The sequence below is a fragment of the Myotis lucifugus genome, unplaced genomic scaffold (genome assembly GCF_000147115.1).
Source record: "Myotis lucifugus unplaced genomic scaffold, Myoluc2.0 scaffold_37, whole genome shotgun sequence".
NCBI lineage: Eukaryota > Metazoa > Chordata > Mammalia > Chiroptera > Vespertilionidae > Myotis > Myotis lucifugus.
In genome coordinates this window covers 6,304,141-6,329,401 of record NW_005871085.1, presented here as the reverse complement: position 1 = coordinate 6,329,401, position 25,261 = coordinate 6,304,141, and the positions used below count along the sequence as shown (strand labels likewise).

The 25,261-nt window shown below is 39.1% G+C and overlaps 1 protein-coding gene across 1 annotated transcript in view; it reads left to right on the top strand.

Moving 5' to 3' along the window:
* EPS15 (epidermal growth factor receptor pathway substrate 15) overlaps positions 1 to 25,261 on the top strand; it is a 112,190-nt gene that overhangs the window by 5,106 nt on the left and 81,823 nt on the right. The window contains 3 exon segments of the mRNA XM_006110087.3: positions 17,773 to 17,814; positions 23,413 to 23,502; positions 24,379 to 24,426. Coding sequence (XP_006110149.1) covers positions 17,773 to 17,814; positions 23,413 to 23,502; positions 24,379 to 24,426 — 180 coding nt within the window.

The following is a 25,261-nucleotide window of genomic DNA, read 5'->3' as shown; positions in this document are numbered from 1 at the left end:
CACTTTATATACTATTTTGTTTTGTGAATTTTGGACTTAGTAAAATTAGAACTCTGGGAAAACCAAAAGCAGGAAAATGGCTTGGGAGAAGGGGAGCTGGGGCTGGAAAGAGAGAAAGATAGATAATCTGGTTACTTGGAGAAAGAAATGAAAAGTTAATTCAGGCAGAGTTCATTAGGCAAACCCACACCCTGGAATTTCATTTTAAAGTGGTTGAACTCTCAAGAAGATAAAATATTGTGCCTTTCATTAAAAATTATGTTTATTTAAAAAATTATGTTTATTAGAAGCTTGTAATAATCTGAGGAATGTTATAATTTGAATGCTGTATAAAGTGGAAACATTTTATTTAGACAAATGACCTAAGCTGGTTAAGCATGCATAGAAAAAAGACTGGAAGAAAAAACCCCCAAGATTTTGTAATAGCATGGTTGTAATCTTTATTTGCCTTCTTTTCAATGAGAGCACGTATTCCTTCTATAATCAGCTGATTTAGCATTTCTCTGACAACTTTTTGAAAATGTACTCTTTTAAATTGAAGCCAGTAGCTATAAAGTTAAAAAAAAAATTTGTGTTCTAATATTGCATCTACATTCAGGTTTCATCTTAAACATTCCCATCTTTTGGTTTACAGAAATTGGTCAGAAGAATGATAATAATAATTATTGTAATTGGTTTGGGGAATTCGTTCAAATTTATAATTTTGTGTTCTGCTTTATAATTTACAAAGCACTTTATGCTCTTTCATTTGATCTCGTAATAACCAATGAGCTAGGCTGTTGTTAACATCATTTCAAATTGGAGAATGCTGAGGCTCAGAATTTGTGATTTGTTTAAATTTTACAGTCAGTCAATAAAAGAGCCAGTATTAACCCATCTTAAAAAATTTAAACAATGCCGAGACCGGTTTGGCTCGGTGGATGGAACATCGGCCTGTGGACTGAAAGGTCCCAGGTTCGATTCCGGTCAAGGGCATGTACCTGGGTTGTGGGCACATTCCCAGTGGGAGATGTGCAGGAGGCAGCTGATCGATGTTTCTCTCTCATCGATGTTTCTAACTCTCTATCTCTCACCCTTCCTCTCTGTAAAAAATCAATAAAATATATTTAAAAAAAAAAATTCAAACAATGCCAGTGAAAGTCTCCTTCCTGTTCTGAGCCCTCAGTCCCCTTCTTAGAGGCATTCATTCTTGCCAGTTTCTTTTGTGTGTATTTCCAGCAATAGTCTGTGATGTATATGCAAATATATATTTATGCTATATATATATATATATTTTTAGTAAACTGCATATTATTGTGTGGCTCATTATCATTATTATTATTTTTAAAGCTTAATTGATTTAGATTGTTCTATACCCGTGGTCGGCAAACTGCGACTCGTGAGCCACATGCAGCTCTTTGGCCCCTTGAGTGTGGCTCTTCCACAAAATACCACGTGCGGGCGCACATGTACAGTGCGATTGAAACTTCGTGGCCCATGCACAGAAGTTGGTATTTTGTGGAAGAGCCACACTCAAGGGGCCAAAGAGCCGCATGTGGCTAGTGAGCCGCGGTTTGCCGAGCCACAGTTTGCCGACCACTGTTCTATACCAACACACAGATCTCCCTCATTATTTTCAAAACTTTAGGATTTTCCCTTATATGAATATGCTATAATTTATTTAACTAGCCATCTAATGATGGACATTTATGTTGTTTCCATTCTTTTGTTATTACCAACAGCGCTGCAGTGAATATTCTTTCTCACATCTTTTATATGTGTCTGAGTATGCGCATTAGTTTTAAATGGGTATTATTTTGATCTAAAAGATGGCTATCCTATCTAATAAAGACAGAATATGCAAATTAACCATCATTCTGTGACAAAGATGGCGGTGCCCACAGCCAATAAGGAGGAAATATGCAAATTGACGTGACAAAGATAGCGGCGGCCGGGTGGGGATGCAGGCATTCCACCCTGTCCCAGCCGCTCCTGGCCTATGGGTGGGACGCCTGCTATGAGGGGGGGTGCGGGGGGTGGAGGGAGCTACAGGAAGGCGGCTCCGGCCGGAGTTAAGCTGGAAGGTAGCGGCCAGAGCCAAGGCCCGGGTCCCAGGTGCCGGAGGGAAGCCGGTGCCGGCAGCCAGGGGAAGGAAGGCCTATTCTTGCACGAATCTTCGTGCATCGGGCTTCTAGTGTGTGTGTATGTATATGAGTGTGTGTGTGTGTGTGTGTTTTGTCTTTACCTGAGGATATTTTCTCCATTGATTTTTTTTTAGAGTGTGGAAGGGAGAGAGAGAGAGATCGAGATCTACATGAGAGAGACTCATTTATTGGTTGCCTTTGGCACGTGTCCAGATGGGGGTCAGGAATCAAACCCATGACCCTTTGGTCCCAGGGCTGATGCTCTAACTACTGAGTAACCCTGCCAGGGCAGGATATTTTTTTTTAATTTGAATAGATAATACTAATTTGTATTCAGCAACAGTGTTAGAGTGTGCCTTTTCTCCACAGCTTTATAAAAATAGTATATTATCAAACTTTGATCATTGTCAACTTTATAAAAATGATATTTGTTAAAAGTTGACCTCATATTGTGCTTTCCTATCACATAACTGAACTTTTTAATATTTTGTCCAAGAGTAAGAAAGAAGTGAAGTGTAAGAAACATCTTTGTGATATAAATAATGCTTTCATGAATTGGAGGTGCAATCTATAATAATAAAAGCATAATATGCTAATTATACCAGATGTCCTTCCAGAAGACCTTCCGGATGAAGCCGGTGCTGCGGGGGAAGCCTGGGTCCCGGGTACCTGCTGGTGCCCGGAGGGAAGCCTGGGTCTCAGGTGCCAGAGAGAAGCTGGTGCCGGCAGCCAGGGGAAGGAAGGCCTACTCTTGCATGAATTTCGTGCATCGGGCCTCTAGTTAAATAAAGATTGAAGCTTTATTTATTTATTTATTTAAAAATATATTTTTAAATATATTTTTATTTGATTTCAGAGAGGGGGAGAGATTGGCTGCCTCTTGCATACTCCCTACTGGGGATTTAGCCTACAACCCAGGCATGTGCCCTTGACTGGAATCGAACCTGGGACCCTTCAGTCTGCAGGCCAACACTCTATCCACTTAGCCAAACTGGCTAGGGCAAGGTTGAAGCTCTTTTAAAACTTGTTTTTATATGGTACAAATATACAGAGAAAAGTTAGCCTCACATCCTCCCCCTTTAGATTGGGGATTTTGTAGTGGTAATTTAATGATACTAGGAGTTTTTCATTTGAAATACTCAAGCTGTTTATTGTTGTTTTCAGTAAAATAAGAATTTGGCCAAGAACCTATGTTTTTTGGGAAAATTTCTATATCATAATACTTTGTATATTTTTACATCATGGTTTTTCCACCTTGGCACTGTTGACATTTTGGGCCAGGTAACTATTTGGTGTGGGGGCTCTCTTGTGCATTGTGGGATGTTTTTCCTCATCCTTATCCATGAGATTCTAGAAGCACTCCCCAGTTGGGACAATCAGAAGTATCTTCAGACACTGCCAAATGTTTCCTGAGACAAAATTGCCCCTAGTTGAGAATCACTGGTTTAAATATTTACTTTTTAAACTTAGTGATCCATTAAGGCTTATATGGAAAATCCCTCTAGTATTAACTATAACAATCAAGGCTTAACTACAACAAGACTGTGCACAAAGACCACTAGGGGGTGTACCAAGAAAGCGTAAAAAAATGCGGAGACAAAGAAACAGGACAAAACTATCAAGGGAGGATATTGAGTTCAGAACCACACTTTTGAGGTCTCTCAATAGGCTTCTAGAGTCTATCGATAAACTTGATGAGATGTACAGGAAATCTAATGAGACCCTCGATGGTGTGATAAAGGTCCATCTAGAAAGTAAGCACACACTGACTGAAATAAAGAATATTATACAGACTCCCAATAGCAGACCAGAGGAGCGCAAGAATCAAGTCAAAGATTTGAAATGCGAAGAAGCGAGAAACACCCAACTGGAAAAGCAAAATGAAAAAAGAACCCAAAAATACGAAGATAGTGTAAGGAGCCTCTGGGACAGCTTCAAACGTACCAACATCAGAATTATAGGGGTACCAGAAGATGAGAGAGAGCAAGATATTGAAAACCTATTTGAAGAAATAATGACAGAAAACTTCCCCTACCTGGTGAAAGAAATAGACTTACAGGTCCAGGAAGCGCAGAGAACCCCAAACAAAAGGAATCCAAAGAGGAACACACCAAGACACATCATAATTAAAATGCCAAGAGCAAAAGACAAAGAGAGAATCTTAAAAGCAGCAAGAGAAAGAAACTCAGTTACCTACAAGGGAATACCCATACGACTGTCAGCTGATTTCTCAACAGAAACTTTGCAGGCCAGAAGGGAGTGGCAAGAAATATTCAAAGTGATGAATAGCAAGAACCTACAACCAAGATTACTTTATCCAGCAAAGCTATCATTCAGAATTGAAGGTCAGATAAGGAGCTTCACAGATAAGGAAAAGCTAAAGGAGTTCATCACCACCAAACCAGTATTATATGAAATGCTGAAAGGTATCCTTTAAGAAGAGGAAGAAGAAGAAAAAGGTAAAGATACAAACTATGAACAACAAATATGCATCTATCAACAAATGAATCTAAGAATCAAGTGAATAAATAACCTGATGTACAGAATGAACTGGTGATTATAATAGAATCAGGGACATAGAAAGGGAATGGACTGACTATTCTTGGGGGGAAAAGGGGTGTGGGAGATGCGGGAAGAGATTGGACAAAAATCGTACACCTATGGATGAGGACAGTGGGTGGGGAGTGAGGGCGGAGGGTGGGGTGGGAGCTGGAAGGAGGGGAGTTATGGGGGGATAAAAGAGGAACAAATAAAAAAAAAAGGCTTATATGAGTTACAGAAGTATAAGCTTTCTTGGACAGGGACAGAGGGAATATTTTATCTTTATATTTTTACTCCTAAACCTTCCATGAGCCATGAATGACTAATAGTGCCTAGACATTGAGCTTAAAACACTTAAATGGTGAGACAGCCAGAAATTGTAAACTTAATTTTGTGTGATTTTTCTGCCTTTCTTAGTGCTCTTATTTTAGTTGTGGAACAATTTTATCTAGAGAGCTAAATATTAATGCAAAGATCCTGGAAGGATAACATTCTTATGTCACTGTTAAGGGCTGATGTTAAACTCCTGATAAGCAGTAGATACTTTTAGGTGATTTACATATATTATTTCACTTAATTTTCACAGCCTTTCTACAAGTAGAAGTTAATCTTCTGTATTACTTACTCAGGATTGTTGTAAATGGTAGATTTGAGATTTGAACCCAGGCACATCTGTTCTCAAGCTTATTTTCAATGCTGCTTCCTGTAAATAGTCATTGACAATATTTCAGACAAATTTTGGAATGAAAATTCACATGATATTACATTCCTCTGTTGTTATGTAAAAGTAACAGATTATTCAGAGAGTGGTCTTTGTGTGTATGTGTGTGTGTGTGTGGAGAGAGAGAGAGAGAGGGATGGAGGGAGGGAGAGAAGAGGTCAATATTGGGATAATAATAGCAATAACTAATACTTATTGAGCATTTATGATATGTCAGACACTGCTTTTAGTAATCCTTATAATCTAATAATGGATCATCCTTATTATCCTTGTTAACTGGATCATCCTTAATATTGTTTTACAAAAAGAGAAGACTTAGGCACAGAGGTGAAGTAATTTGTTCAAGGTCAAGCTGCTGCTAAGTAGTAGAGTCAGGATTATAACCCAGGTAGTGTATACAGCTCATAAATTGAATGAGTCTTTATTTTTAAGGGTGAAATAGTTCTGATAGAACAAATTATGGTGCTAGTCCTTGGTTATAACTGAACATATGTTCTAGGCTGCAACTTCTTATTATGTGAAAACCAACTTACTGCATAGACTAGCGGTTGCCAGCCGGTGGTCCACAGACCACTGGTGGTCTGTGAGGTCCTAAAGGTTGGCGACTGCTGGCATAGACTACATCTCTAGAAGTGATTGTTGTACCAAGTTATAGTGAAGGGTTTTTGTAAACATGATAGAAGGTAGTTTTATATTTTGCAACCTCTAGAAATTTGTAACTCATGAAAACCTAAGCCTGTCTAGGTTAGTGTACATCAGTGGTTCTCAACCTTCCTAATGCTGCGGCCCTTTAATACAGTTCCTCATGTTGTGGTGACCCCCAATTTCATTGTTACAAATTGAACATAATTAAAGCATAGTGATTAATCACAAAACAATATGTAATTATATATGTGTTTTCCGATGGTCTTAGGCGACCTCTGTGAAAGGGTCATTCGACCCCCAAAGGGGTCGCGACCCACAGGTTGAGAACTGCTGGTGTACATCATACCAATATGTATTTACTTTCAAACTGATCTTCTGTCGCCCTGGCCAGTATAGCTTAGTTGGTAGGAGTGTCGTCCTGAGAATAACCTTTGATAAACTGTTTGCTGAATTCCTTTTTGTGGAGTAATAAATGGTACTACATGATTGAGTTGTCTTTTTCTGATACTTTTGAGTTTTGAAATGAAACTTGGGTGATTTTTGTTTAGTTTATATTTAGAATATTTTGAATGGCAAAGCAGACAGCAGTAATATTCTCAGATAGGAGCAATAATGTCTAAATACTATTGTCAATAAACTAAGTTGAGCATATTTAATTTGGCTGCAAAGGCCATTTATAATTTGTAAAGTTCACTTAGTATAGGAAATTGGCATTAAAATTCTGAGCTTGAAGATAGGATAATTTTAATTTGCTTACAGTTTTTATCCTTTGCTGGCTGGGATGCTTTCATTCTTAGTCTGTTCTTACATTCTGTTCTGTGTTTTTTTGTTTTGTTTTGTTTTGTTTTTTCTGGCACACTTTTATGCAGGGCCTTGTAAGATTTAGGGAGTGGATTCTGGACCATCTGGCTCTTTAGAGTGGTTCAGAAACTTTATTTACTGTATTTTGAGCCAGACTTGCTTGAAATGACTTGATTTGTCTCTGTGCTTGGCAGATTTTTCTTTTATACTTTCACAATTTTTTAGTAATAATTTCTTCCTTATTTTAACACAGGAATTTTACCAGTATTTTTATGTTAAGTGGACAAGATTTACTTTTTCCTATAACCTCATCAGAAAAACACTTAAAATGAAACTTCGCAAAGCATTCTATTTTTAAAATTAGTGTATATAATTGACATGACTTGTATACTTATACATGTTTAATATATTTAAAATGTTTAAAAATTGAATATTTTTAGGTACTAATTTATAGTTTTCATTTTGAGGCTAGGAAAGGAAAAGTATAGTCTGCAAATTATAAATTTACTGAGTTAATTCCTAGTACTAGTTTAAAAATATTCCATGTGTCAAAATTAATGATAATTTTTAAAACTATATCTGCATTTAGAAATATGAACCATCAAACAACTTTAAGAAGTACTAGAGGTACTGAATTTATAAAATGTTTAAAAATTGTTTAGGTGTTAAGAGACTTTCTTTGAGCTTCCTGCCCTATTGTTTGTTTAAAAATTTTAAACTTTTTAAACAGCGTTATTGACATATAATCTGCAGGTAATACAACTCATCCATTTAAAATTTACAATTCAGTGTTTTTTAGTTTATTCATAGAGGTTGCAGTCATCAGCACAGTTAATTTTAGAGCATTTTTATCACCTCAAAAAGGACCCTGTTTTCCATTTGTATATATATTAGAGGCCCAGTGCACGGAAGTCGTGCACTTGGGGGGACCCTCAGCCCAGTCTGCACCTTATCGCAGTCCAGGAGCCCTCGGGAGATGTCCAACTGACGGCTTAGGCTTACTCCCCATGGAGAGTGGGCCTAAGCTGGCAGATGGACATCCTTAGTGCTGCTGGGGAGGTGGAAGAGGCTCCTGCCACTGCACTTGCCAGCCATGAGCCTGGCTTCTGGCTGAGCGGCGCTCCCCCTATGGGAGTGCACTAACCACCAGGGGACAGCTCCTGCTTTGAGCATCTGCCCCTGGTGGTCAATGCATGTCAATAGTGACCAGTCATTCCGCTTTTCGGTTGGTTTGCATATTAGCCTTTTATTATATAGGATATAATTTTGTTCAACTGATTTAATTTTCATATTCATTGCAAGTTTATAACAGTACAATTAATTTTTGTATATTGATCTTATACCCTGCACGTTTGCTGAACTCATTTATTCTATTAATTTTTTTAGTGGATTTCTTAGGATTTCCTATATATAAAATCATGTCATCTGAGATAGTTTTATGTCTTTCTTTCCTATCTGGATGGATGCCTTTTGTTTCTTGTTCTTGTTTACTTTCCTTGGCTAGAACCTCCAGTTCAATGTTGAATAGAAGTGTCTAGAGTGGACACTTGTTCCTAATCTTTAGGGAAAAACATGCATATATTCAGTACTTTGAAGATGCCTAGTTTAGCCATTGATATTCAGGAAACATAGTGTTATTTGAAAGAGGTTTAATTCACATTTTGGTTATGTAGCTCAGGGGTTCTTGAACATGATTCTGTACTATCAGCATCACCTGAATACTTAGAAAGGCAAATTCTTAGACCTCACTTCAGTCCTACTCTGAATCAGAATTGGAAACTTTGGGGTGGGGGATTTACTTAGCTATTTTCTTGGTAAATGTACTTCATATTTTTAAGAAACTAATACTACTAATGAGTAACACAAACAGGGTTTTAAGTATATGAAGCATGTAATATTCACAAAGATGAGTTATAGTAGGTATTTTCTGCTCCCTCCCTCCCTCCCTCCCTCCCTCCCTCCCTTCCTCCCTTCCTTCCTTCCTTCTCCCCCCCTTCCTTCTTTCTACCCCCCCTTTTTTTAAACATGTCGAAACAACCCAGAGAAGTTGGCAATTTTTAGTGCTTTTGGGTAGTGGTTACTAGTAAAAGAGTGAGCCTTGGCATTGTACTGCATGGCTTGGAATTTAGTTCTGCCATTTATTTACTAGCTATGTGAATTTGGGCATTTATTTAATCTGTGTTTCAGGTTCTTCATGTGTAAAATGAGAGTTTAAAAATAAGAGTATCGCCGAAACCGGTTTGGCTCAGTGGATAGTGAGTAAGACAAAGTCACTGGCCTCCTTCTAATAAAGGAAACCAACAGAAACAAACAGATATAAATGTCAGATAATGAGAAAAGCTAGGAAGAACAATCTGGGACCCCTCAGGGGATGTCGGACTGCCAGTTTTGGCCTGATCCCCGCAGGCCACGCCGAGGGACCCCACTGAATCCATGCACCGGGCCTCTAGTATGCATATAAGATCTTTGGTTAATCTCTTCCTGCCCTCTCCTCTCCCCCTTCCCTCTGAGATTCATCAGTCTTTTCCATGCCTGTGCGTTGAGCATCTGCCCCTGTGGTCAGTGAGCATCAAAGCTACCAGTTGAACGGTCGTTTAGGCTTTTATATTTATAGGTTTTCAGTATCTTGACACACAGATGTACAGTAGTAGTCCCCCTTATCCACAGGGGATACATTGTACCAGTATGCGTAGTAGATGCTTGAAATGACAGATTGTACTAAACCTTACATATACTATGTTTTTTCCTGTACACAAATACTTACAATAAAGTATAATTTGTAAATTAGGCACAACAATAACTAATAATAAAATAGAGCAATTATAACATCATACGATGATAAGAGTTATGTGAATGTGGTCTCTCTCTCCCAAAATATTTTATTGTACATACAGTGTGGATATGATGGACAAAGGGATGATTCACATCCCAGGCAGGCTGGAGCAGAATGGCACAAGATTTCATTACACTACTCAGAATGGTGCACAATTTAAAACATGAATTTTTCATTTCTGGAATTTTCCATTTAATATTTTGAACAGTGTTTGACCTTTGGTAACTAAAACTGTGGGAAGATTCCAAGGATATAAGGGCTAGTTTCCCTTCTAGTTCCTCAGCTCTCTTGAAAATGGAGTTTTAGAAAGGTGAATTCTAAATAGCTTAATTTTTGCGTGTTAATATTTCAAAAATATTTGAATGGTAAATTATCCAGAAAATCATGTGCATCATAACACTCTTTTTTTTATGTTCACTAGTACTGAATTGTTACTCGTCATCTTACATTTTTAGAGAGCAAAACTAAAAAGATTTTGAGTGGTTTATTTGAAAGAATGAAATCTGTTCCATTGTCTCCTTTTCACTACCTAGACTTCTATATTTGTTTGCCTTTATACACAGTGTTATTTCTGTCTGGATTGCCACTTTCTGTCTACTTCACAGTGGTCTTCAACGTGACCTTTTCATGGGAAGTTTCAAAAAGTTGGACTCTACTCCCTTCACCAGTTGTCCCTAACTATAACACCTAACCTATAGTACAAGATCCAAACCTGGAAATTGATATTGGCACATTCACAGACCTTATCAAATACTTATTTGTAGTTTTGTATGTATATACTGTGCATGTGCAATTTTATCATGTATGGATTCATTTAACTATAACAACAATTAAGATAAACTGTTTCATCACAAAGATCTTCCATGCTACTCCTGTATAACTACTCCCTTCGTCATTTTATTAATTTATTCACTGGTTATTCTTCGTATCATTTGATCTTGTGATTAATGGGAAAAGATCGCATTATGTTTTAGAGAATGCCTTTCTATTTTTACCTTTTTTCAACATTGTACTATAACCATTTACAATAAGCCTAATACTAAAGTTTCAGTTCATATTGTGTACTATACTAGAATCAAAGGCTCTTGAAGTCATATAATGTAGCATCTTCCCCTCCACAAAACCCCCCAAAAATGAAATTAGAAAATTTATATGAAGCAACTCAACATTCATTTATCAACCTATGAATTTCCAATAACCAGGGTCTCCTTTTTTTTTTTTTACTACCTGGTACACTTTGGGGTTAGATTACCTATGTGTTAACTTTTGCTAGATTATGCTGCACTAAAAAATAACTCCAAATATCAGTGTTTACAATAACAAAGATTTATTTATTGCTCACATTATAGGTTCTCTAGTAATCTATTATGGTTCTACTCCACAATTCTTTTTCATTTCAGGATCCAGGATGAAGGAGCACCCCCTATTTATGACATACTGTTCTCTTGGCAGAGAGAAAAGAGCAAGAGCTGGTGGAAACACAAAGCTCTTAAAACTTCTACTTGGAACTGGAACTTTCTCATATTTCATTGGCCAAAGTAAGTCACATGGCCAAGCCAACAATAGGGTATCCACAGAGAGGCACTACAAGTCACATGGCAACAGGGAGGGTTGTTAATACTCTTATAAAAGGAGAATAAATGATTAAGAATTATAATACAACCTACCAGACTGTAGGATGATATACTATGCTCTACTTTTGTAATAACTTTTTTTCTTAGTAAAGTTTGTTACACTTTACATGACTTTTCTTAATAAAATTAGTAGCCTCCCATCCCCCTTTTACTTTGTGGCAACTGATAAGAGTTTATGATAGTTAATGATAAATAATTACTTTAAAATTCTAATAACATTAGTATTTTAAGAGGTCAGAATTTGATTTTACAACTTTAGTTTAAGTTTTCCTTGTCAAAAATTCATATGCAGCCAAAAACCGGTTTGGCTCGGTGGATAGAGCGTCGGCCTGCGGACTGAAAGGTCCCAGGTTCGATTTAGGTCAAGGGCATGTACCTCGGTTGCGGGCACATTCCCAGTGGGAGGTGTGCAGGAGGCAGCTGGTTGATGTTTCTCTCTCATCGATGTTTCTAACTCTATCCCTCTCTCTTCCTCTCTGTAAAAAATCAATAAAAATATTTTTAAAAAAATTCATATGCAATTTTGCATACTGATTTAAAATTTTTGGAGTTTCATATTTTCCTCCAATTTGAAAATAGCTTTATTGTTTTACTTATAAAAGTAGGGCATGCTTATTATAAAAAAAAAGTTTTCAGGGAATACAGAGTAATGTAAAGAATGTAAAAATAATTATAATTCCATTATCCAGACATAATTACTGTTAGCATTTTAGCTATACCTTTCACATTTTTTCCTCTGTGCATTCATTATGTGTGTTGTGTATTTGTGATTTTTTAAATTCTAAAATGGTTATATTTCAGTTTAAAAAAACCAATTTTATTGAGACACACGGAAAACATTCTTTGATCATTTTGCTTGATGAGTGAATTGGCAATTTAAATGGCTTTTTCCATTCTCACTTAGCTGTATCGTATAAGTATAGTAGTCAGCACAAGGTGTACTTTAGATTAGAATACTTTAATGAGCCCAGGCCTTCTCAAATGTATTTATGTAGTAACCCAATGAGTTTGTAAGGTGATGATTAATAAGGTAGTATGGAACTCAGGATTTCTTACTACTAGTATGTATGAGTTTTTTGGGGGGACACTAAAAATTCAACTGGATTGTATTTAAAAAGTAACTCAGTATTGCCTGGCCAGTGTCAGTGGTTGAGCGTTGACCTATGAACCCGAAAGTCATGGTTCCATTCTGGGGCAGGGCACATGTCTGGGTTGCAGGCTTGATCCCCAGTAGGAGGCATGCAAGAGCAGCCAATCAATTATTCTCTCTCATCATTGATACTTGTTTCCCTCTTCCTTCATCTCTGAAATAAAAAAACATATATTAAAAAACAATTAGCTCCTTATTTCGGGAACACATGTCATTTACTTTCTCTAGCAGAAAATTTACACCACTACTGTAATTTTTCATTGAAACTGGGCCATTTTTGAGAATGAAAAAGACACTATATTTTCAATTCTGTAAATTAAAAAAAAATACTTCATTTTTGGCCATCAAAATGGTTTCATTACATTGGTAGATCAGTAAAGCAGTTCTATTCAAGGTCTGTTTTCAAAAATTAAAATTTCTGCCCTAACCGGTTTGGCTCAGTGGATGGAGCATTGGCCTGTGGACTGGGAGGTCCTGGGTTCGATTCCGGCTAGGGGCATGTACCTTGGTTGCGGGCACATCCCCAGAGGGAGGTGTGCAGGAGGCAGCTAATCGATGTTTCTCTCTCATCAATGCTTTTAACTCTCTATCCCTCTCCCATCCTCTCTGAAAAATCAATAAAATATATTTTTTTAAAAATTAAAATTTCTAAAACATTTGTTCTGTATTACAACAAAATAAAGTCTTTACATAGGTTATCAGAATATCGGAAAACATAAGCAGAATAATTATTCTTGGTAATAATCAGATTTTAAATCAGTTTCTTAGTTATATCTGTCTCTAATACTTTTCTGAACAATGTAATTATTTTCCAATATAGTTTAACTAGTTCTAATTTTTTCATAAAACTGCCTGCAGTATTTTTCAGTTACATTTTATGTATTGTGGTTGTTAACCCTTACAGTTGACTCTTCTCTGTAACCAGAGAATATTTTTAATTGCTAATATGCTTTCTGTACACATTGTACCTGGTTAGTTCAGGAAAACTTTTACTAAATGGAGAATATTCTTAATTCTAATTTTTTTCTTACTGAAAACTATAAAGTTATCAGCCCTAATATTTTCACAGTAAGTGTCTTTTTGCCTCTACTAAAAGTACTCTTTTTGACAAATATTTTTAGAAGATAAATCTTTTCATGTAAGTTGTCCCTATATATGATTATTTTACATGTTCCATGAAATTTAGATGCTGTAAAATTGTAGGCTTTCTGTAATTTCATTTCATTTCAATACAGAGTATAAATTTTTTCAGCTAAAAATAGAAATACTCTTTTGTCCTAGCCAGTGTGGCTCAGTGGATAGAGCGTCATCCTGCGGACTGAAAGGTCCCAGGTTCGAATCCGGTCAAGGGCATGTACCTTGGTTGTGGGCACATCCCCAGTAGGGGGTGTGCAGGAGGCAGCTGATCGATGTCTCTCTCTCATCTGTGTTTCTAACTCTCTATCCCTCTCCCTTCCTCTCTATCCCTCTCCCTTCCTCTCTGTAAAAAATCAATAAAATATGTTTAAAAAAGAAATACTCTTTTGCTGGAATTCCTACAATTTATTACAAAGTATAATTATAGAATTTCAAGATTCAGTCTTTTATACTATTTGAGCTCTCACTATTTAATTTATTCAGTTCTTTCTTTGCTTTTTTTTAATTTTACTGATTTTAGAGAGAAGAAGGGAGAGAGAGAAACATCAACATGAAAGAGAAACATCAATCCATTGCCTCCTGTACACACCCTGATTAGGGATCAAACCCACCTTTTGGTGTATGGGATGATGCTCCAATCAACTGAGCCACATAAGCTAGGTGTTTCCTTGATTTTAAGGGATGCATTTCAGTGTTTTGGCAAATGTAGTTTATAATAATTGCTATTTGCTAAAAGCTTCAAAGCTAAAGTTTGTTGTTGTTTTTTTGGAGCATTATTCATTGAACTTTAATCTTTGATTAAAGATTTCCAACTGATTTTGAACAAATGCAACCAATTTTTGGACTTGTTTTCAAGCACATTCAATACCAATTTGCAAAGTTAGTGTTTTAAAGATTCCAGTCTTTAAAATCTGATGATACCTTGCAAGTAGAGCATACAATATTGCCATGTTGTTGTTTTTTGTATTTGATAATTTTTTTGTCCTTAACAGTTTAACTGTGGATATATGAAAACATTTGTAAATGTTGATAATTACAGCTAACTTGTTAACAGTGATGTCACTAAAGCTCCGTTTTAAATAGAAATAGCCTCAAAAGTTTTATGCAAATTGTCTATCTGCTTTCTACGGAAATAGAAATTTAGTACTTAGTTTTGTTTTAAATATACAATTTCTTCATTTTAGCTTATTGCTACTGAAAGGGTATAGTAGGTAAAAAATGATTACCAAACAACAAAATAAGCAGTTGTAGATTTATGCTCTACAATAAATTTAAAAAACCACAAAACCACCTCAAGAGTTATCAGACCTGACTCCTCCCACCTAACCTGGAATTCCCCACTGACAGCCAGCTGGTGGCCTGGTGCATCTTGCAGGTCATTGAACACCAAATAGCCAACAGGAGCACCAGTGTCAAATACTTTTCCTACTGTCTGGAAAGGCTGTAAGCAATTAGCAGTCCCTGCATCTGAAGATACTCAGTGGGTCTTCTGCATGCTATCCTTGAAAAGAAAGAGTTTAGTTATGTTATATCTGTAGAGTCAGGAAAAGAAAGATGAAATTATCACTAGTCCTTTTTGAGATTTCATCACTTGTTCAAGTGATTAAAGCACTTACACATGATTAGCTGATATCTTTGCCAGAAGCTAGATGTATACAGTTAGAAGTGTACTGAATCCATTTTGGCTTATTTTAATGTGGTGATTAATAATAATTGTTCATTTAAGAAAATGAGAAATCTGAGACAAATGGTAAACTGGATGGGATACTGGGACAGCATATTGTAAATCAAGACCTTCCTGAGCAAACCATGGCATATGAGAAAGCAGCATGCTTTTGTGAAAGAGCATGGAGCTGGGAGTTGGACACACCTGCATTTAAGTCCAGTCTCTGCCATTTAAAAGCTTGGACAAGTAACCTCTTTGAGACTAGTTATGTTAGGGTTCAACAGAGACAACAGGGAATGCACAGGTGCGCGCGCGCGCGCGCGCGCACACACACACACACACACACACACTTACTGATTGGTTTTAAGGAATTAGCTCGGGTGGAGGCTGGCAAGTCCTAAATCTGCAGGGCAGCCAGTAGGGTGGGGACCCAGGGAAGAATTAATGTTGAGAGTCTGAAGACATCTGGAGACAGAATTCCTTCTTCCTCGGGGGACCTCATTCTTTCTTCTTAAGGCTTTCAACTGATTGGATGATACCTACCCACATTATGGAGATTAATTTGCTTTACTCAGTCTACTGATTTAAATATTAATCACATCTAAAAAAATACCTTTACAGTAACATCTAGACTGGTATTTGACCAAACAACTGGATACCATAGCCTAGCCAAATTGACACATATAATTAGCCTTCATATTAGGTTTCCTCATTTGCAAACGGATGATATGTGGCTCACAAGGATTAAGTGTGGAAGTATTTATAAAGTACTTTGCATAATATGTTCTCAAAGTAGGCACTTGGTGAATGTTGGTTTCTTAATCCAGACTTGTACCCATTAAGACTATAGGCCATGTAAAAAAAAAAAAAAGCCCAATTTTGATGCTTAAAAATATTTTTCTCTATCTTTGTATTTCTAACTAAGCTTTTCCTGCCCCCTCATCTATTTAATAAGCCCTGACAAATCTATCTTATAAACTTTTCTTCAAAGCATATCCTTCTTTTTTGCTATTACCAGTGGTTGGGGCCTTCCCTGGGCCATTAAATTTATTTCCTAAGTAGCAGTGTACATTCCATTGTACTCTTCCTTTTCACATATAACTAATCACCTAGAACTAATACTAAGTAAATAACTCCTGAATTTGTCCCCTTTTTCCATCCTCCTTTTCTTTACTTTTACCATGCAGATGAAGCCCTTCATTAGTTGTCTTAAACAAAACTTTACAACCTTGTGCTTACTTTGTACCACTATTCAGAACTACTTGTGATTCTTTTAAACATAATTGAGCTTTCTGTTGCATGCATACCTCTGTGCATGCTATTACCTGTGTATAGAATCACCCGCGCCCCCCACTTGTACTTCAAATTCCTGCACCGATATCACCCTCATAAAGCCATCCTGGACTCCCTTCCTGGTTCCAGAACACTCTTACACATTCATGTATAGTTGAACGTGTGCCTTCAAACATTGATACTCCTAAATTGCGTTTCAGATGAGATGATAAGTCTGTTCATCAAATAACGAAGGAACCCTTTGAACTGTGGTATGAATTGAATGGCACTTCCTGACTACAGGCATTTCAGATCTGGTGATAGTATCATCTTTTTGTACATCCATTGGTGTATTCATTTTATTATTCTACTAGAGGCCCAGTGCACAAAATTCATGCACGAGGCAGGTGTCCTTCAGCCTGGCCTGCACCCTCTCCAATTTGGGACCCTTTGGACATCCTTCTCACAATCCGGGACCGCTGGCTCCTAACCGCTCACCTGCCTGCCTGCCTTATTGCCCCTAACCACTTCTGTCTGCCAGCCTGATTGCCCCCTAACCGCTCCCCTGCCAGCCTGATTGATGCCTAACTGCTCCCCTGATGGCCTGATTGTTCCCAACTGCCCTCCCGTGCTGGTCCGATCGCCCCCAACTACCCTCCCCTGTTGGTCTGATCGCACCCAACTGCCCTCCCCTGCTGGCCTGATGGCCCCCAACTGTCCTCTCCTGCTGACCTGGTCGCCCCTAACTGCCCTCCCCTGCAGGCCTGGTCTCCCCCAACTGCCTTCCCCTGCCAGCCATCTTGTGATGACGTGAGGGTGTCGCGTGAGGGTGCAAGGATCACCTAGGTTTTTATTAGTATAGATTGATGTGTTTGAATTGTATTTATAGGTACTTTGGGCACTTGGGTATAGGGTGACTGCTTAAGGCTTTGGGCCTTTCAACTTTAAGCATTTCACCCCTAAATTGTTATATGTTGGGTTCTGGGTAAAATTTTGCATGAGGAAATGATTTTTGATATCAAGAGTAATTTAAAAATTCTTGTTTTATTTCTTGTACCTGATTCTTAGTAATCTATATGGCTGCCTTTATTCACTCCCACTTCCCTCCCAAAAGAAACAAAACTAACTTTTTGAAATTAAGGATATTTTAATCCTGTTTATCTTTATTTTTCAAATATCTATTGAATGAATGCAAATATATCAATAGAAGTTATTGAATAGAATTTAATTTCTATTTTTTTTATTTTAGTTATCAAGTGGGAATCCTGTATATGAAAAATACTATAGACAGGTAAGATTTTTGTTTGTCTTAGATTGAACATAAAATATACTTTCACCTCGATTGTATACATGCAGATTACCAGTCAGCTGGATAAATTTGACATGTCTTATTTTCAACTTTTTGTGCCTTAGCCTCATGTTTTGAGTACTTAATACTTTTGACAAGCTCTCAAAAATGAAGGAAAGATAATTAAGGCCAAACACTTAATTGTCTCAAATATTTATGTATCTTAAAAATCCATATAGTGCCCTAACTGTTTTGGCTCAGTGGCTAGAGTGTCGGCCTGCAGATTGAAAGGTTCCAGGTTCGATTCCGGTCAAGGGCATGCACCTTGGTTGCAGGCACATCCCCAGTGTGGGGTGTGCAGGAGGCAGCTGGTCAATGTTTCTCTCTCATTGATGTTTCTGACTCTATCCTCTCCCTTCCTCTCTGTAAAAAATAAAATAAAATATATTTTTTAAAAATCCATATAACATTAGATGCATTCATCTCAATATAAATATCCATATTAATATAAGTCAAATGAAAATGACTTTTAGTTGTTTTTAAGACTTATTAAGGTTTTTAGTATTTATAAAGTTAAAACCATGACTCATACAAATGTAAAATGAACATGTGTCAAGGATTTTATTCAACTCATTAATTACTGGGATAACTAGTAAAATGTAAAGATGAGAATATGAGTTATAGAGATTTATATTCTCCAGACAAAATTCATTTCATTGGTATGGACAGGATTCACTTGCATTGCTATCAATTTTTTTAAAAAATATTTTATTGATTTTTTACAGAGAGGAAGGGAGAGAGATAGAGAGTTAGAAATATCGATGAGAGAGAAACATCGATCAGCTGCCTCCTGCACATCCCCCACTGGGGATGTGCCCGCAACCCAGGCACATGCCCCCGACCGGAATCGAACCCGGGACCCTTCAGTCCGCAGGCCGACGCCCTATCCACTGAGCCAAACCGGTTTCGGCACTATCAATTTTTTTATAATTTAACCTACAGAGTGTAAAATAGCCTAGTTGATGGAAAGTTAATCAACCATAGATCAGACAATCTCCTGAGGGTGTAGACAATCTCATTTGCCCATTACCAAATATTGGATAATTTTTCCTAATAATCCTCTCACCTTGGGATCATAATCGCTGAAAAGGCTGGTCTCTATATTTGACCTGGCTATTTACATAGTTAGAGCAAACATTAATAGGGGACTCTTTCCCCTTCACCACGTGGGAGTCTGTACTTGTTCTTCAATAAATCTCCACCTTTGTTATAAACAAACAAACAAACAAACAAAAACATTAATGAACTATTAATAGGTCTCCTTGTTGTGTGACTTGCAAATCTAGAGCCATACATTCACTATTTAACAACTTTAAGGCTAGAGACTAATTTTTCCTTAACATTTTTAAAGAATCTCAGATTGTACTTTATAAAGCCTCTTTATTTGTACCTCAATTTTGAGGCTAGGATCCCAACCTTAGAAATCCCCGCACCCCATATTTCACTGGCAGTACATGCAAGTTTGAGTGAATTTATCTCATCTTGAGGTTTCCCATATCTGCTGAAGTTCCTACTCTGTGAGGTGACATTGCTTTACTCTCTGAGAAACTGACACCTTATAAATCAAGTTGCAGGCCATTTTTGGGGGGAGGACTTTGTAGACATTGACTTCACATAAAGTCAGTTCTTGTTCCTTAATAGTGGCTTGTTCTGTCTGAATAAAATATGACCTTGTTTTGTACAATCGAATTTCTCAGTTATACCCTGATAATAAGGAGGCCAAATTTTTATTTAACTTATGTAAAAATTACTCTATTGCCATAAAAAGTAAGGACATTCACTTAAAGGATTTTAAAAATATACTAGAGGCCCAGTGCATGAAATTTGTGCATTGGGGGAGGAGTCCCTCAGCCCGGCCTGTGCCCTCTCGCTGTCCGGGAGCCCTCAGGGAATGTCCAACTGATAGCTTAGGCCTGCTCTCCACAGGAAGTGGCCTAAGCTGTCAGTCAGACATCCTTAGGGCTGCCACGGAGGCTGGAGAGGCTCCTGCCACCGCCGCTGCGCTCGCCAGCCATGAGCCCGACTTCTGGCTGAGTGGCACTCCCTTTGTGGAAGCACACTGACCACCAGGGGGCAGCTCCTGCATTGAGCGCCTGCCCCTGGTGGTCAGTGTGCGTCATAGCAACCGGTCGTTCTGTCATAGGGCCGAAACTGGCTCTCTGACATCCCCTGAGGTGTCCTGAATTGCGAGAGGGCGCAGGCCAGGCCAAGGGACCCCACTGGTGCACAGTCGGGGCGGGGGAGGGACACAGGAGGTTGGCCAGCTGGGGAGGGACTGTGGGAGGGTCCAGAACGTGCCCAGCCTATCTCGCTCAGTCCTAATTGGCCAGACCCCAGCAGCAAGCAACCTACTAGTTGGAGCATCTGCCCCCTGGTGGTCAGTGCACATCATAGTGACTGGTCGACTGTCTGCCCCCTGGTGGTCAGTGCATGTCATAGCGACTGGTCAACTGGTTGACTGTCTGCCCCCTCATAGTCAGTGCACGTCATAGGGAGTGGTTGCGTGGCGTTAGCATATCATTAGCATATTATGCTTTGATTGGCTGAATAGATGACTGGACAACCAGACACTTAGCATATTAGGCTTTTACTATGTAGGATGTTTTTATTGATTTGAGACAGAGAGGACTGGAGACGGGGGAGGAGGGGCGTGGAGAGAGAGAGAGGAAAACATTGATGCAAGAGAGAAATACTGATTGGCTGCCTCCTGTAGGCCCCCTACTGGGGATCCAACCCACAACCTGGGCCTATGTCCTGACTTGGAATCAACTAGTGACCTTTCAGTGCCCACTGGACAACGCCTAATTGAGCCACATGTCCAACTGAGACACAGCGGCCGGGGCAAAGGATTTGTTTTTGAATTCTGAAGAGTCAGTGAAATCAGAGACTACTGAAAACTATTTCATTCACTTTACAAATACAGTGGGGCCTTGACTTACGAGTGTCCCGACTAACGAGTTTTTTGAGATACCAGCTGTCACTCGGCTGATTTTTTGCATTGAGTTGATAGAGTAATTTGAGTTAACAAGCTCCTTAACTAGCGTGGTCTCAGAACGAATTAAACTCGTAAGTCAAGGCCCCACTGTACAGAGCCTGTTAAATTGAGGGTTAGAGATAGTGTAAGAGGAAAAATAAAGTGCTTTCCCATATGTCCATTATAAAATACAATATTAAAAATAATGCCAACAGTATTCCAAGTAAATAACCATAATTTCATTTTTCTTACCAGTTCATTCAGTCCTATATAATTCTTGTTCTCCTTCATCTTGGGTCAGGGGTCTGTTTTTATAAAATACTAGAGGCTCGGTACATGAAGTTCCTTCCCCAGGGTTGGGGGTATTCCCCTCAGCCTGGTCTGCAACCTCTCCAATCTGGGATCCCCCTCGCAATCTAGAACCACTGGCTTGTAAGCGCTCACCTGCCTGCCTGCCTGCCTGATGGCCCTAACTGCTCTCCCCTCCTGCCTGATCCCCCTAACTGCTCTCCCCTCCTTGTCTGATCCCCCTAACTGCCTATCTGCTCTCCCCTCCTGGCCTGATCCCCCTAATTGCCTTTCTGCTCTCCCCTCCTGGCCTGATTCCCCTAACTGCCTATCTGCTCTCCCCTCCTGGCCTAAACCCCCTAACTGCCCATCTGCTCTCCCTTCCTCTCTGCGTCTTCAGACCTCAGCGCAGGAGTGCTGAGAGCTCTCTGCTGAGGCCCCGCCCCTGTCCTGACGACCCCCTTTGGGTCAGGCAGTGCCACGGGCCTGTGTGCGCCTCTGCCTGGGGGGCCACCACAGCCCATCCTGATGCCCTCCTCCAGACAGGCAGCGCAGCGGGCCTGCGCATGCCTCCTCTTGGGGGCCGCCACGGCCTGTCCTGATGCCCCCCTCTGGGCTGGGCAGCATGGCAGGCCTGCGCGTGCCTCCGCCGGGGGGTGGGGGGCACCCCCCGCGGCAGCCTCATGTCCTGGTGGCACAAGTCCCCGTCCCCGCCCACCAGATCTTGTGCGCACACAGCCTGTTGCACACAGCCTGGGACACTGTTAGGACCAATTAGCATATTACCTCTTTATCTATCAATCTATATATATATATATATATATAGAGAGAGAGAGAGAGAGAGAGAGAGAGAGAGAGAGATAGAGATAGAGATATGTATTTCTAGACTGCAAAGAGTCCTGGAAATTCTAACTCTCTACCAGTACAGTCTGAAAGTTGTTTAAGGGATATCAACTCAGAAGACTTTACCCTAAAATCTATATTTTGAAGTGTTAACAATTCAGAGTACAAGATATGGTTGTTTAGATGAGGCTCTGAGAGTTTGTTGAAGACATAATTGTATCTGGTAGCTTATGGTAAAGCCTTTAGGCAAGCATCAGAGTACAACAGAAACCACCTCTGTATGACCATGACTAAACGGCTGCATTTAATTTATTTTAGTAACAAAAGGATAGAAGATAGTAAAATTCTTAATTGGAATACAGTACACAAATATTTCATAAGAGATCGATTAATGTTTTCCCTGAGTGCTTCTATATTTAGACTATGCTAGGGTAGGTGTTCTCTCCTCACCCCCACCCCCGCCCCTCCCATGGTCAGAGAGTGGGGAAAGAAAAGGAATTCTGGAAAATTCTAGAGGCAGATTTCCCAGCTCTTATTGTACTTCTTTGTTACCCCACATTTGGATTGGGTAGTTCCTTCTTTTTTGCTGAGCACTTGAAAGAAAGGATTTCTCTTTTGCTTCTTTGCTGGGATTGGCTTGTCTGAATGCTTTGTATATGTTTGCAACAAACTTATTAGTCTTTTAAGTAAAGTTGCAAAACAGCTCATAAATATTGTAGTATCATGTTATCTTGCTCATACCTTTTTAAAACTTGCTTTTTATTTTTACAAATTGAACTTTACTTTAGGAAATCTTTGCAGAAGTGAGTGTCATTTTTTTAAAACTGTTTTTATGTTCTTGGTGACCTCATTCTGTCTTAAGGAAAGTCCCCCTTAGTTGAAATGGTGTGTTAGCCTTAATGTGCTTTAGGAGCTTAACAGTTTTTAAAATGTTTCTTTAATTTTATTATGGAATCACTGGTGGTTTTGGAGCTGCTTTGATTTTTTAATAAAGTGTTGTAGTTCCTAACAGTAAGTATAAAAGCAGAAGTTAATGATTTTAAGGTGTTTGGAAAAACAGGTAACACATGCAGCTAAGACCTCTCCAGGAAATGCTTCTTTTTCCTCCTATTGCCATGTAAGTTTATTAGAATTTAAAAGGTGCTATAGAAGAGTTGGAGTCAGGAGATAATGTATTAATGTTATGACTCCACTAATTTGCTCTATTTTCTTTGAGCTTCAGTTCTCTCATTTGTATAATGGACACGATAAAAAACATTTTGTAAATTGCCAGTGCTGTCTAGATGGTACTCTACTTATATGGCTATGCATATATTCCTCCGCCTTGGTTTAGTCAAAGGATTCCCATTCCCTTTTTGAAAATGCCAGTTCTCAAATCTCAGTAAGGAACACAAATAATTTTGTCTTTGTCAGCTTACCATTTGTATTTTTTTCAGGTTGATACAGGCAATACTGGAAGGGTATTAGCTTCTGATGCTGCTGCTTTCCTGAAAAAATCAGGGCTTCCAGACTTGATACTTGGAAAGGTAGTATTTATTTATTATAATTAGATTATAGTGAATAGTTAGCAGTGTAGATAGATTGGATACAAATTCAGAAAGATATTATTAAGAAACTTAGAAGTTAGAACTGAGTCATAGAGGCAGTTATAGTAATGCGATGGAGAGAATTTAAAAAGTAAGGTGTTTTTCAGATGTTTAGAAAACAAATTACATTTTAGTGGGATGAAATGAAGAAGTAATAGTACATTTGGGTATTGTGGGGAGAAACAGTGCTGCAGACTGGGAACCTTGCCACCCACTCAGAGAGTTGGCTCTATCTCTACTTCCTCTATTATAACTGTCTCCAACTGCACTTTGTATGTGGTGAATACAGTGGGGGATGAGAGGCTTAAGAAAAAGCACAAAAAGGTGGAAAGTCCCTCTGCCAGCTTGATCTCCTGGAGAGTCCTTATACATGATATGTATTCAAAAACCCTGAAAAATTATCATTAATAATTTATTCACAAATAAACAACTATTTCCACTTTCCCATAAGAAAAAATATCATCTTAGTAAGGATCTAAAATCAAAGTAGTATGTGTTAGTAAAAAGAGCAAGAGATTTGGAGTTAGAACCTGGGCTAATGAAAAAGGCATTGGATTGGAAGTTAGAGTCTGGTTTCATGTCTTTCCACGATGCCTTAAATGTTCTTGAGTAACTTTAATGGCTTTAGTATTTGAACTAAATGGCTTTAGTATTTGAACTAAATTTGAACTTAAGGTTTCTTTCCACTTTCAATTCTATAATTCTTAAATCTGATTACCAAAGAGCATGAGATTGTAAATTACAGGGAATTAATTTATTTTTAAAATGATTGTTCTTTAAAATATAGATTGATACTTTTTTTCCTCTGAATTTCAGATTTGGGATTTAGCTGACACAGATGGCAAAGGTATCCTGAACAAACAAGTAAGATTCAGAGATTCATATGAAAAAACTAGAGGCCTGGTACATGAAAATTCATGCACTGGAGGGGGATTCCCTCAGCCCAGCTTGCACCCTCTCACAGTCCGGGAGCCGTCAGGGGCGGGAGGCGACCCGGCGATCAGGGGAAGGTGACGCCCCATCACACCTCTGCTGCTGCCACTGCCGGCAGCACAAGCCTTGGCCAGCCCTAGTTACCTGAGCCTCGGGCGGCCCTGGGTGCCTGGGCAGCCAACATCCGAGTCTTGCCTGCGCCTTGGGCCGGCCCTGGGCAGCTGGGGGGCTGAGGGGGCTGGGCGCCGCCATCTTGTGGCTTTGGGCACCTCCATCTTTGAGGGTGGAGCAGTCAATTAGCATGTTCCCTTATTGGCTGTGGGTGCCGCCATCTTTGCGACAGTGTGAGGTTCAATTAGCATATTCCCTCTTTATTAGATAGGATTTTTAGTGATTCAGAATAAAAAAGAGACAGCAGTTTTTTGTATATTTAAACTAAGAGTTGCTTTTTATCAACATTAAGGTTTTGCAAGGGCAAGTGTCATAACAATGAAAATATCCTATGTAATAAAGAGGTAATATGCAAATTGACTGTCACTCTGCCACAAAGACGTTGGCGCCCACAGCAGAGGCCGGGTTTCTGTAACATAAGATGGCTGTGCCCACAGCAGAGACCGAGTTCCCGTAATGAGCCTTAACGAGCAATCAGCAGGGACCTGAGGCTGCGCCCTCCCCGCCCCATCCCCGTGGGGCTTGACAGGGGACCTCAGGCTGCACCTCCCGCCCAGCAGGGCTTGACTGGGGACCTCAGGCCATGCCCCCCTCC